The 14083-nt window shown below is 45.4% G+C and overlaps 1 protein-coding gene across 2 annotated transcripts in view; it reads right to left on the bottom strand.

Annotated features, from left to right (window-relative positions):
* RABL6 (RAB, member RAS oncogene family like 6) overlaps positions 1–14083 on the bottom strand; it is a 60684-nt gene that overhangs the window by 36166 nt on the left and 10435 nt on the right. For both annotated transcript variants that reach the window (XM_065648274.1, XM_065648275.1), the window contains exons 3-6: positions 9896–9943; positions 3400–3452; positions 1761–1852; positions 775–915 (exon numbers count right to left, since the gene is read on the bottom strand). In XM_065648274.1, the coding sequence (XP_065504346.1) occupies positions 775–915; positions 1761–1852; positions 3400–3452; positions 9896–9943 (334 nt within the window). The remainder of the gene's footprint in view (positions 1–774; positions 916–1760; positions 1853–3399; positions 3453–9895; positions 9944–14083) is intronic.

Consider the following 14083-nt stretch of genomic DNA (forward strand, 5'->3'; position numbering starts at 1 on the left):
GAGATGAGGTTCTCAGGTACATGGGGTAGTCATGGACTTGGCAGCGTTGGGTTAACGGTTGGACTCAATGACCTTAAAGACCTCCTCCAACCCAAATTATTCTGTTCTGTGATTCTAATCTAAGGTGCTGCAGTGTCATGCGGCTGCCAGCCTAAGAAATACCATGTCAGGACACTGGGCCATGGGTTTACTAGACTGAGGGTTTTACAGGTGTACAAGCTGTTCACTTCTCAGTGATGGTTTTGTTTCAAAACCACAAACAGACACACATTAAGTCACAAGCATCAGCAGCACTAAACTCAGCTAAGTCACCTATAGAGATGAACTTGTAAAGAAATTACCACATTATGGAATCAAGTCTTAAAACTGATACCATTGCTGTGTGCCTGACACAGGCACAAACAAAGAAGAGAACAGGAAAACGAAAAAATGCCTTAAAAACATAAAACCACACAAAAAAGGAAAATCTATTGAATCCTGACCAACAAATAATATTTTATACTAACAGAGAGCCTCAGATGTCTGCATAAGGGAAACTCTGGCTGGCAAGGGAAGTGTATGACTTGGCGGTACCCAGTAACTGCTGCATGGGGATGCTCTCGGAGGAAAAGGAGCTGCTGTACGGGACAGTCTGAGCTATGAAAGCCCAAAAGCTTGGCATAGGGTCCTAGGATGAACGTGATGTTAATCTGAAACACAGCAGCAGTATCTATAGCTGGTGGGAGAGCGCAGCGAAGGTCCGCTCCCCTGCCTGGGACCGTGGTGCCGTCTCACCTGTTCAGGTTGTCGATGAGGTCCCGCACGTCCCCAGGCAGAATGACCCGGTGCTCCCCCATGTCACGGTAATTCCCCAGCACGCATACTGGAACGTGGGTCGGCACTTTAGGAAGCTCCCTCAGAATATAGTTGAATGTCCTTCACCACAGGAGAGAAAGATAGAGGCAGATGAGTGGGAAACATAATTCTGTGAAAAGTTTCACGCGCAAATCACAGAAAAATAAAGAATGTTTTTCCCTAAATCCTTCCAAGACCGTGGCTTCTTTGCCGTCCCTAGAGAATTACATTAACGGTAAATATGTTTGTATCATTCCTTATACAAAAACAAATTGACAAGTTCAGTAATCCACTTCCACCAGCAACCTCACATCTTCTACAGCAATATCTCCCTCAGTTTTACAAAACTGTGTGGGGTCAGCAGAAGAAAAGGATTCCCTCCGTTCAGCTGTCAGCGAGCTCACTGACTCACATCAAACCTGTAAAACAGCTTAAATAGAAAGCGGGAACTCTTACCACCTCCTCTTTCCGCTCTGGCTTCCATATGTCTCTCACCCTTCTCAGAAGATGTGCAAAATGAACCGTTCATGATTTCTGTACACTAATCCAGCCTAAGGCTGCTAGATAATCCTTACTAATACTAGCCTTCCCCTTTCCCTTGTGTTCTCAAAAGCAGGGCTTTGTAACATGCCTGCGTACTTTGCATCTGTGATAGTGCTAATTATGAAGCCTCAGGCAGCGGTATATCATAAACGGCAGTACACGAGCTCACAGGGACACTGCTTGTTCAAAACAAGCCCAGGAGAGGAGATATTAACAGACATGTCAGCAGATAAAGCTGTTATTTTAAGGGATACAAACTTGCTTCAACTCGTTAGGCTGGTTATCAGCTCCAGAGTCCATCTGGAAATCAAGAAGTCTAGAAGTCACTTGTTTTCACTAAATGAGGGAGCACCGTGTGCTGCATGGGGTTGGAGACGACTTACCACTGTTTGGTGATGTCAAACATCATCACCACGCCATTGCAGTTTTTATAGACATCCAGGAACTCTGCATCCAGAGCCATTTCTGACTCTGCCTGAGGGAATAAAGGCAAAAGAAGCAGTAAATAACTTGATTCAACTTCAGGCTTGTACAGAACACCGCTGATACAGTGCTGAATAGGCAAGCTTCATGAAGTGACGGTCACTCTAAGAAGTATCTGTGTATTTCACATCACCATCATTTAAGCAAGATACCTGGTGGTTCAGAGCTTCCCTTGCCCATAGGAGCAGGATGTGAAGCACCCGACAGTCTCTGAAAAACCCATTTCTGACAGCAAACGCTAAACCCCAGCGCCTCCTCTTTCCAAATCCTGCGTTGACAAGATAACTCCATATAAGCAAAAGGATGGAGGACAGACGACATGGCTCCCATTCCATCTCTTTGCTGACCCAAATATTGACTGTATTACTAATGCTCCTGGTGTATAAAGCCAGGATGTAGTTTCTACTGAGTTTCTCCCATTCAGGGCTGAACATATTTATTAGCACCTGATTTGCTTTTCATTAACTGGAACGTGCACACTGCACAGTCCTGGTCATAACTCAACATCCAAGGCTCCTGCTGCAATTTGGTGCCCATGGAACAATTCTCACTCATTTCCCAGGAGGGGAAAATGCACCCACGCTTGTGAAGGAAGCAGCAGCTGTGATCTCTGTTCTCACAGAGGCTTTCTTCCCACAGGAGAATATTTTCTAAGGAAATTTTCCTCATCTGACCACACAGATTGAGCAGGACTGGACCCTGGTGAAAGAGATAACTCTTCCCTGCCCTGACCATCCCCAGAGCCGCGTGCTCAGCTCTCTGTTTCAGTGACGCTGCCTTTCCCACCAATTTCAACAAAACGGTTATTGAACGAGTACCAGAACACCGCCTGTGCGCTGAGCCCTGAAGGGCACTGACACATCCACAGGAGACATATAAAGCTCTTTAAGAGCCGCAGCAGTGATCATGGGATCAAGGGCCTTTACACTGAATTTTTCCTGAGGGTTAAATCATACATCTTTTGAAAGAGATGCCATGGAATTCCACTGGCAGACCCAATGTGCTTTGGGGAACGTATGGTCTCCCATAGAGCACTTTGTTCTGCAGTAGAACATCCAAAGGAGACACATTGATGCAAAAGCCTTGAGAAAGCTCCTCTCTTTACTTTTACGTACCAGGTAACGCTCTTATTGCCCCTTCCTCCTCTGTATTTCAAAGGGTGTTAAAAGCTAATTGTTAGCCCAGTTTTAAGAGGCAGCCAGAGAGCATCAAGTGACTCCTTCAGCTCTCCCAAGAAGTCCATGACAAAAGGACTCCCTGTCACTGCCCCCGTGCAGACAGGTGCCACGAGCAAACATCTGGGGTGCAGCCGTTCCCAAAAGACAGAATGGGAAACAGCAGGAAAGTTGTGGTGAGGGCATGAACAAGGCTAAAGTGCATGGGCAAAAGAACGAAGAGCATCAGGGATCACACTGCCCTTCATCCACCTGCCAGGCCAGCATTAAAGCAAAAACAAATATAGAACTTACTCTCCACGGACCAAAGGTGGAACACAGGCCTCCCGCTGAGAGGCAGACATCTGCGTTCAAGGTGACTCACCTCCTGAGGGTCATTTTCCAGTTTCAAACCATCTCCTCGTTTTTTGCATTTTCCTTAAAAAGAATTGTGAAAAAAACAAATGCATTACACTGGGCAGAGAACTCCAGAATGAGTCTAGGCAGGACCACAGCATTTTGAACACGACCTCAAAGCAGATCCAACCTCTATAAGCACGGGGAACGAGGAGGGGTGGGACAGGCATGCCTTGCTGAGGAATACCGGCCGCCCTGGTCAAGATTACCAGCTAGTCTAATTCAGAGAGAAATGGGAAGAAAGTCTGGGGCAGCTTAAACCATGGTCTGCATAGCATAAAGTCTCAATGACTGAATAACAAAGGCTTTGTTGCACTCTCTGACCACAAAGGGAAGCTGCTTTGTTGCACTTTTTGCTTCTGTAACACTAATGCAAAAAAAGATGGTGGGGCTGCTATGGCTGAAGTGCACAATGGCAGACACAGCCTTCCCGAGAGATGAGATGACATTGCTGTGTGATGTCACTGGCCTGAAGTGAGCAGTCGGGTACATCAACGTGATCTCAGAGCCCATTGGGTGCTTTGGGCTGACTTGACCAGAAAAAAAAATAAAAGGGGGTGGCAAGGAGACTATGAGAATTGAACAGCCAAAAGACAGAACGTATACAAGGGGAAATCAAGCAAAATCAAAGACACTGTGGTGAGGGAGCTGTGGAGCAGAGAGACAGCCCACACGTGCGCGAAGGGCCAGGTCTGGGCACCGTCAGCGAAGGCGCAGAAAGGAAATCCTTCAGATGCACCATCCAGAGACACGCACACACGCAAAAAAACCCAGAGGACAGGTAAAACTCTGATGGAGCTCACAGGAAAGTGCAAGAGCCAACTGGCTAAACACTTGGAGAAGGCACTGAAAGCCCCTACAGAGACTTGCCCTGCAGTCCCGCAGCCACAATCCCATCTGGAGGAACCCACAGGTTTCTCTCCAGCTCATACGCTTCCCCTGAGGCACACGCTGAACTACAGCCCTTATTCCGGAAGGGCAGAACCCCTGAGACTTCTCCCTTTTCTTACAGATTCAACCAGCACTGGATAAGTTCGCAAGCTGACATTTTAAAGTACCACTGGCATTTGACTCAGCACCACCAGAAAAAGAGTCGGTGTTTTGAAACTTGAGGCTTTCTGAAAGTTTTGTGTTACATCGGTTGCACCCTAATCATGTTTCCAAATCTTAAAGCCTGCAGCCACAGCAGACAGAGAAGGAGACACCGTGGCCGTGCTCACAGGATCAGCAGAGTGACAATCAGCTAATGGGATTTTCTGGTGTAGACACCCAGTGCTAAGAACTGACGGGAGTCTCAACGTGCAAGGGTGAGCACGGCTTTCACCTCCTGCGGGACAAGCTTAGCGAGTTCATGCCATGAAAAATCTGTCCTTGCCCCCCAGATACTGTTTAAACTCTATGTACAGCAGTTTCCAGAATTGTATCAAACGATGAGCACTGCGCAATGAATAACCCTGCAAGATCTGGAGTTGGTTTGCAGATATCAAATATCTGCCAGATGTTACTGACAGCGATTAAAAACTACTTCTGAATTAACTTTGTTCTGTATTTTCCTGGTCTAAATAATGATGAGTTAACTAAATTACAATGGTAGACACTTGGACTTCCTTCTCGTAATTTCTAGAAATTCCCTGTGTCACTGACAACAGGAGGTGTTGGCAGCTCAGATCTACCTGCAAAAAAATCTCCCATTGAGTCTTTAAAAGACTGCAACACCGGGGACCAAAATAGCTTCTGCCAAGTATTCAACATGGAGCAACTCCTTGTAAAATTCATGGTTCTGTCAGATACTGCATGTGAAACACAGTGCTTCATTCTTTTTGCATGCAGGTCAAGGCCAAATTGTTATAAAATAGAGTTATTCATGAAAGTTTGAATGCTGCAGGATACAGCGGGAAGATTCCAGTCCCCACACGCTGACAGCGTGTTTGGTGGTGCTTCTGTACATCCCTGAAAAACGTTTGCTGCCCTCGTGCCATCTTACCTTCAACATCTGAAAGCAGCAGAATTATGAATCCTGATCCTTCCCCATTCACACATTGTATTTCCCTGGAAGATCCATGTACGGGCTCTGATTTTTCCCAGCACCATGAAGGTGTGTGATGTCTAGGACGTTCATGTCTTTTCCCACTTCAATTAAATTCATTTCAAGTCAGTGGCATTCATGTGGCTTGTCTGAATGTCAAAATACTGCTATTTCTGCAGTTACTGCTAAATTATGCTTGGCATGACCTGAATTTCTAGGTATTAAAACAGAAGCCCAAGCAACCACAAATACTCTTCACGGCTCCTCTCGTCCTGAGCCATCGAGGTGTCTTTCTAAGCTGGACACATTTACGACCAATGCTTTGAGACTGAATATACGACTCACACGCCTCTCCCTGCTCCTGGCTTTATGTGTGTATCAAGAGGAATGAGTAATATTGTTACATGATGCTCATGGCTGTTGTAAAGGAGGTCACCCAGACAGGAGTAACAGAGCTGAAAAGCGCATGTGTGCACATATTCATGCACAGTGTCTATTTTTGGAACAAAAACTGCAGGATGAGCCAAATAAAGGCAAGATGTACATAGTGAAAAGATGCAAGTCAGCCTGTAAAGGCAAGTGCACAATGAAGACTGAGTTATTGTATGAACAAGGTCCCATGTTTAAGGTTGCGCTGATGTGTAATCTAGGAGCCTCAATTAGAAAGCATGGGTCTTCATGTTGCAATTGCTCAACTTCTCTACCTGGAATGAAAACTGCTCCTTATTTGCAGGCATAATAGCAACACTGAAACCACAGAACCTTCCAGCAGCGCCCCAAAGTCTCCAGGACAGTTCCTTTGGAACAGGAGGAGACTGGGCTCAGGGCAGCACCGAGAGCCGCTGCAGCTCTGGTACCAGCCGGACAGCAGGATTCAGTGCCGCCTGCCAACAAACGCTGTCCGCAGTGCGAGGGAGATGCTTCTGTTCGCCATTCGAAAATACACGTCTAGAATATTTGCATCGCCAGTGTTATGGAAATGATGACATCTCAAAGTAACAGAAATACTAATTCTGATCTTTCCTCCTTTTTGCAGCACATCTCAGGGAGGGAGAAGGGTGAAGGGGCAGGGAAAGGAATCTCCAATATGGGGGAAAGAGTTTATACTATTTTGGGGGCCACAGGAAAAAAAAAGTGATTTGATCCCTTCAGTTAGTGTATGGGAAAAGATGCAGGAACCAAACTAGTGGAAGTTATAGGACAGGAGACCAAAACTGTTCTTGAATCACCTGCATTCCAGCAGCTTCTTTGCATTCAGGATCTGTTACAGCTTTATGACCTGCAGCAGCCACACAACTCGCTGCAAAGCCAGAAAGATGAGTCAGGCCTGTGACTTTTGCTGAGAGGTATCTTTCCTGTGTTCTGTCAGTTCCAAGGGCAGCAAAGGAGATGGTATTTACTAGACACACCACACAAAATTAAACACAATCCATAGCTGGAGGCAAGCTCTACTTGTTCAGATTCTAACAAATGGCATCATGGCACAAATGGGCCCAGCGCTCTGCGCAGGCCCAAGGAGAGGGCAGCGGCTGCAGGCAAGTCCGCAGTCCAGTCAGTCTGCACATGAAAAACAAAAATCTCAAAAGAGTCAAGGACAAGGGAAGAGGAGCAGCACAGTGCAGGGTTGCCATCCCCTCACCTTAAGCTTTCATAACAAATCTTCTCCCCACACTTCCACATTAACATCGATACGCTAAACAAACGGCAGCAAGGCCCGAGCCGGGCCGGGCCGGCAGAGCTGCCTCCTGCGCTCCTCAAACCGGCTGGAGGGAACAGGGGCTGCCCGGGGCAGAGTTGGAGTCACCATCCCTGCAGGGGTTTAAAAGGCATTTAGATGAGGCTCTTAGGGACATGGGTTAGTGCTAGAGATGGGTTATGGCTGGACTCCATGATCCTGAGTGTGTCTTCCAACTGAAACGATTCTATGATTCTAACAACCAAAGCGCATGCTGAGCTGATGAGGACGGGGAGGCACACGCTGCCGGTGAAAAAAGTAAAACCACGTCTAACTTCGGTGCCAAAATGTACACGAAGTTTTGCAGGGTGCAAGTTATAGAGTTTCCCCAAGTCCTCCTCTGCACATTGACACGGGGAACGGCAGCGCCACGGAGCGGACGGGAGGCCGGAGCTGCTTTACAAGACTGAAGTTGAAAACTGCGGTTTACGGATACATCATTTAGACAGTCTGGTTACATCAGGCTTTTAATACATTTTCACACAAATTAAATAGAAGTCTCTTAATTTTCTCTAACAAGGAACAATTCTTCCAAAATGAGGGAACACTGGCAAAAAAGTTTGGCCTAGCAAACAATGTATGTTCAAATATATGTTCAGAAATGCACGTTCATTTTTGGCAGTTTCAAATCCAGCCTGATAAACGCAGCATTCTGCACAACTCTAAATGTGCACATGGCTGGGATCTTGTAGGAAAGAAAACAGGAGGATCAGGTCTTGTAAGCGCTGTGCTGCAGCACCACTGGACACTTCACTACTCGATGGCTACAGTCTAGACTAGAGTTGCTCTCACCAAAAGCATCACGCAGGAGGATTTTTTGTCCTAAGCATACGGAAGGAAGAACAGAAACGTCATGAGATAACATTAAGATGAAAGTTAGATATGAGCAAGTTCCTAATGGTTAACTTGCACATTTTCCTAAAGTTGTAATTATCAAGGATCCACAATGCTATGGCAATGGGAAATGACTTGATTTTGTTACATCATGATTATCTGAATTTTTACACTGCATTAAGTACATATGATTACATAAAAAATACATATCTGTGGTCCATAAGTGGGGATTTTAACAAAGCAGGCTTTATTTCAAAAGAATATAAAGCGGAGGGAAGAGAGCCCCTTGAGATTTCTAACACATGCTCCACTGTCAGAAATGAAAGCAGTATCAGAAGAGCTGTTATCAACATCTGCAGATACCAAACCCAATCCATTTCGCCACACAAAAAAATGACAAGTCTCTAGTTGAGAAGACGACTCTGCCCAGAGAAGCTATTCACAGAAATAAATGCTGGAACCACATGATTCTCAAATTAACTGCCTATCTATTCATACCAAAGTTGCAAGGCAGCGAGAAAACAGATGTTTTGCTCAGATTCCAGCCTTGCACATGTTATCCCAGGGTCTGAAAGCCAAACTGTAATCAGACTGACTTCAGCAGTAACTCTGACCTAAGTAAGGTTTTGTCTACACTGTGAAACTGGAGTTTAAAAGAATAAAAAGGTGAAGTCCCCAGGATTTTCAGTTCAAGTTACTGAGTCATATTTAACCTAAAGGCTCCATTATGCAGCTGAACTAGTGTTGCTATCTTAGTGACCTTTTCTTTTTTACTATTTTAAATACAATTTAGCTAACATGAAGAATTACATTTGTCCTTTTCCCACTTCCTATTGTACTTATCTTCTTATTTTTCGGTGTTAACGCCCATGAAGTTGCACAGGTGGAGCAGCAGGGCGGCAGCTGAGGCTGCAGGAAAAGCAGCAGCAGCCAAAGCAGGAAAGTCTGAAGTTTCGATGACGGTGGTCAACAGATCTGACCAACAGAAAGACACAAACAAGGAGCAGGGCCCACAGAGCAAGAGATCCTCACTTGTAAAATTGGTTTCCTGATCATACTCGCACTTTAAAGGAGGAGCATGGCTGGTACAAAACGCCTCGTAAAAGCCAAACAGTGTTTGCATCTGGGGCTACGGAACAGGCTGCTGAGATTTACACCTGAACCCCAACTCCTTCCAGGAACAGGTTCTACCTCATCCAGATCCCGTCTTCACATATGGTTCCAGGGTTTGCTTTTATTTGTTATAAAACAGAACTTTATACTCTGACAAAAATGGAAAACTAATGAAAAACTATTTACACATCATAATACTTTCCTTGGCTAAGCATTTAAAAAAGATTTTGGATTTAACACATTGTATTTTCTGTCCTAGGTGAATTTAAGTAATTGGCTTCTCTTTTATCCTTCCCTCCTGCATACATTATTCACTGCAGATAACATTTTATCAATTTAACAATAGCATTCCTTCACAAACACAGCTTGGCAAGAGCTTTTATAAACAGAATAAAGAACTCAGTAGCTGTCTAAACATATATAAAACTATAAAGGAGAGAAGGTGAAGTTTAGAATAAAGCTCAGAGAATCTTAATACTCTAAGCAGCAGATTATTTCACCTGTCACAGAGCGCATGAAACAACTGTTTCTGAACATTGGATTTGATCTGAAGTGCAGATTCCAAATAGTGGGCTCCAGCACAGGAGACTCCTCTCTCCTTTCCACATTTTTTCAGAAAGTAACATCCATGCACTTGATAAAAGTAAATACAGACATTTTCCTAAAGTAGAAGTATGTATTTCTGAATTCCATGTAAGTTTTTAATTAAAATTGAGAAAGAACCATGAGTCTCCATTAGAAAGTGATAAATCTTACCTTTGTCAACTACATCCCACACTTCAACTTTAACAATATCGTCAGTGGCTGAAAGCAGAACAAGAACACAACATGTTAGAAAAGTGTTTCAGTAAAATGACCAACACTCACCAGAGAGCCAAAGCCAACATTGCCAAAGTAGCAGGTGAACATCAAAAGAAAGGTAATTCGTGAGTTGAAAAACCCCTCAAACATAACAAGAAGGCTGCTGAAGGTCCAAATTGTGCACCAAAACTGTGCTGTCTCTTAAAGACTCTTATTCACTTAAGTGATAGCGAGATTTCCTTGATCTTTTATGTCAGATTTGAAGCATGTTATAAATATTTTGTGTAGATTCTTTTCATAACATACAAAGGTTTCCATATTCTTTTAAAAAATACATACATTTAATTCAGATAGTAAAGACTGGCCTGCAAGCTAGGCATACAACTGCAAAAAAATCAATATACACATTTAAGAAAGATCAACCTTACTAATAGCATATTCGTGTAAATGTGATGAACAGTGCAGACTGTGGATACAGAAATCCATTCTCTCTGCAAATTTCAAGTCGTGTTTTGTGAAAAATAAGATATTACTAGCAATTTTGCTTCCTAACAAGCTGCAGGATCAGTAAATTGTAAGCAGCAACATATATTTGAGTTGCTAAAACCTGAAGCAAGACAACCCAAATTGTAGCTCCAAAGACACCACTGCTGGCAGCTTCACTCTCCGATGGCACGAGGGACGGGCAGCTTAGATGTTTCTGTTGAATCCAAATCAGCAGTCTTCAAATCAAAGCAGAATCCAAATCAACAACTTCATGAAGTTGTTCCAAGACAGCTGCTTTTTGGAAATGCTATAGGCTACAAAGCAAAAGCCTATACTTGGAGCAGCTCTCAATGTAAAGCAATGGAACAGGAGGATAATGTCTCAGAGGAGAAAATAATCTCATAGGATGGCATGAGAATTCAGCTGAGCAGTATTGTCAAAGCAGGAAACATTTCCTCTATAGAATTCACTCTTGGCTTAACATAAATGTTTCAAAATATTGTAAAGACCGATTATAAATAAAGGAAAACTTTGATCCTCTGCTTCTGGAGAATGATCCTTTTTTACATTTACGCATGAAGCAAAATCACCGTCTGTTTTTCCTCCCAGCAACTCCTGCTTATCTTCCCCTTTGCCAGCAGGGCCCAGGGCAAACAGGGGACTTGTGCATCCCAGGCTCAGATGGGACTGAAAGCACAGCAGGTGTACGGCAGACAACAAGTGCTGATCTTTGAACTGGGTTGAACTTCAGAAACGTTCCTTTGCTCCCAGACATCTGGGGCTGGACAACCCCATCCTCCCCTCTCCCTTCCCTCTGCATTAGCTCTGACTTTCCCAAGTTTAATCCCACGTTGATGTTTTATGGGTTGGGATTTCCCCCCTCTGCTTTTAATCTCCCTTGAGCTTTGTCTCATTTTTATTTTCGCTGTGCTGCTCGGCATGTGCTGCCATGCAAGGTTTGCTTCCACGTTCCCCACATCCCAAGATGGTTCTGCTAAAATGCAGCTACAGCCCATCCCTTCCCAGGGGAGCTCTGGACCGATCAGTGGGTCTGTGGCTTCTCCCAGGTTTGTGGTCCATGCTGGGAAAGAGCATCCTGCTGGTCCCAAACCTTCTCTGGAGTCTCTGTCTGCTTTGGTGGTTTTGCACAGCAGTTGGACCAGCTTGGGGAAGCAGCCCTGTTTTTTCCAGGCTGGACATGAGGAAGAATTTTTTTACAGTAAGAGTGGTGAAACACTGGCCCAGGTTGCTCAGAGAGGTAGTAAATGCCCAAGACTACAGACAGTGATTTCCAGAGGCCAATAGACTAAGTTATTAAGTGTGTCCCTAAGTGGACAATAGTCCCCCCATGACATGGGAATGTGTGAGGATACATGGAAAGCATCCTAAAGGGATGCAATGTAGCAGGATCACTCCCTCTCACAAAATTTTAGAACAAGAAAGGTGAGTTATAGCCACGTCAGGCTGAACAAGAGTGTCCACTGTAGGGCTATGAACTGGGATTTGTAGTTGCAATAAAGAATTGCAGAGGGACTTGTGCATCCCAGGACTGAAAGCACAGCAGGCGTACAGCAGCCTGAAGCCTTTAAAACTCTGCTCAAACTGTCAAGCCAGACTGACGTCCAACCGCTCCCCATGACTCACCCGCCTGGCATCGAGCTTCTGGCCGGCCAGCTGAATGGTTGGACGCAATGATCATAAAGGTCTTTTCCAAATGAAGTGGTTCTGTGATTGTGCTGACACCAGGCACTGGCACAGCCGGCGCTCCCTGCGCCATGGGCTGCTCCAGTCCATGGTCCATTCAGGGTGTGCTGGGACCAGCTACAGCGGGTCTGCCCTAAATCCACATCCTGCAGCTGGGACCAGCACCGCTGCTGCTGCCCCTGAGGGACAAGGGGACGGACAGATGTGCAAAGTCAGTCCTGGCGCTTTCAACAGTCAAGACTTTCTGTAAAAGGACAGGAGATATTTTCCTTTCTCAGATGGCAAACTCCGCAGGGGCACCGGAGGAGCCCCGAAGGCTGCTGGTTCTTCCCAGCATTAACAAGGGGTGTCCACGGAGAATATCACAGAATATCATTGAATGTCCTGAGCTGGAAGGAGCCCACAAGGATCATCGGTTCCAACTCCTGTCTCTGCACAGGACACCCCACAGGTCACACTGTGTGTCTGAGGACATTGTCCAGTCTCTTCTTGAACACTGTCAGGTTGGGGCCGGGACACCTCCCTGGGGAGCCTGTCCCAGTGTCCAGCACCTCTGGGTGAAGAACCTTTTCCTCATGTCCAGCTGACCCTCCCCTGGCACATCTTCTGCCATTCCCTGGGTTCTGTCCCTGTCCCAGAGAGAAGAGCTCAGCCCTGCCCCTCCTGCTCCCCTGCTGGAGCTGCAGCCCCATGAGCTCTGCCCTCAGTCTCCTCTGCTCCAGCTGAACAAACCCAGGGACTTCAGCCGCTCCTCACACGGCTTCCCCTCCAACCCCTTCCCCAACTTGCTGTCCCTCCTCTGGACACTCTCCAGTAGCTTTATCTCCTTTTTCTCCTGTGTGCCCGGCCCTGCACACAGTGAATGCCCCAGCGCAGAGCAGAGCGGGACAATCCCCTCCCTGCCCGGCTGGCCGTGCTGTGCTGGGTGCACCAGGACACGGGGCCCTCTTGGCTGCCAGGGACCAAGGACTTGAGGAGTTGAGCCATTGACCCAGGCAGACCTGCTCTACACCAACCTGTCTGAGGGGAAGCACAGAATTTCACAATTAGTTGACCACATGAGATCCAAGAAAACCATTTTTCCACATGTTTTTTTTTCCTGTTAGCATCAGTGCTCCTGCTGGCTCGTAGCCAGGAAGTTCTTCCTTTTCATCACCAGCTTCATTCCTGATTATCCTGAACAGACAAGAGGATAATTACTTTAGTGTTGCTGTGCTGGCTTTGGTATGACTCACACACAGCCACGTTTCACCTTAACAGCTTTGGAAGGCGCGTCACAGCAAAAAGAGTGCCAATTCATCCTTTTAACTCCAACTTGGATTAGCACAAACCACTCAAAAGATCTGTACTCAGTTGCTATTTGGCTGAGTGCTCTGCAGCCAGTGCCACACTAAGACTTTGCTTTCCCAGAGGTGTGAGAAGACTCCAACTGCAAGAAAGCTCATTTAAATAAAGAATCGTTGCTTTATGGGTGGGTTCATCACCAGGAATTCACAGGCCCTCAGACATACTTACTCTCATGCAATTACACGATTTACTTCCTGTGGTTCAGATCCCAGGTCCTGCAGAGCAGAGCGGCTCTGCCGTTCCTCACACCCAGCTACAAACCACACAAAGGATTTGAACAAAAGGATTTGCCTGTTTTTATTTCAGACCCTCCTTCTGAGACTGCCAAACAGAGAATAAAATTCGTGACTAGCATAATCTAAAAGAACATTCATTAGGGTCAGGAATGGTAACTCCTTACTTGGACCCAAAAATTAGAAATATCCATTACAGAGACAATTGACACAGAAAAGTAATTTTGTTCATTCTGAGTACAAATGATTCCTCTACCTTTATTAATTCCTCCAGCATAAAATTTCTGAACACATAACAAGGTGGTATGTTCCACATTTAAAATGTGAATCTTCCAATACCAAACAATGTAAGAATCACTCAATATTTGACAGC

Source organism: Caloenas nicobarica, chromosome 19 (assembly GCF_036013445.1).
Source record: "Caloenas nicobarica isolate bCalNic1 chromosome 19, bCalNic1.hap1, whole genome shotgun sequence".
NCBI lineage: Eukaryota > Metazoa > Chordata > Aves > Columbiformes > Columbidae > Caloenas > Caloenas nicobarica.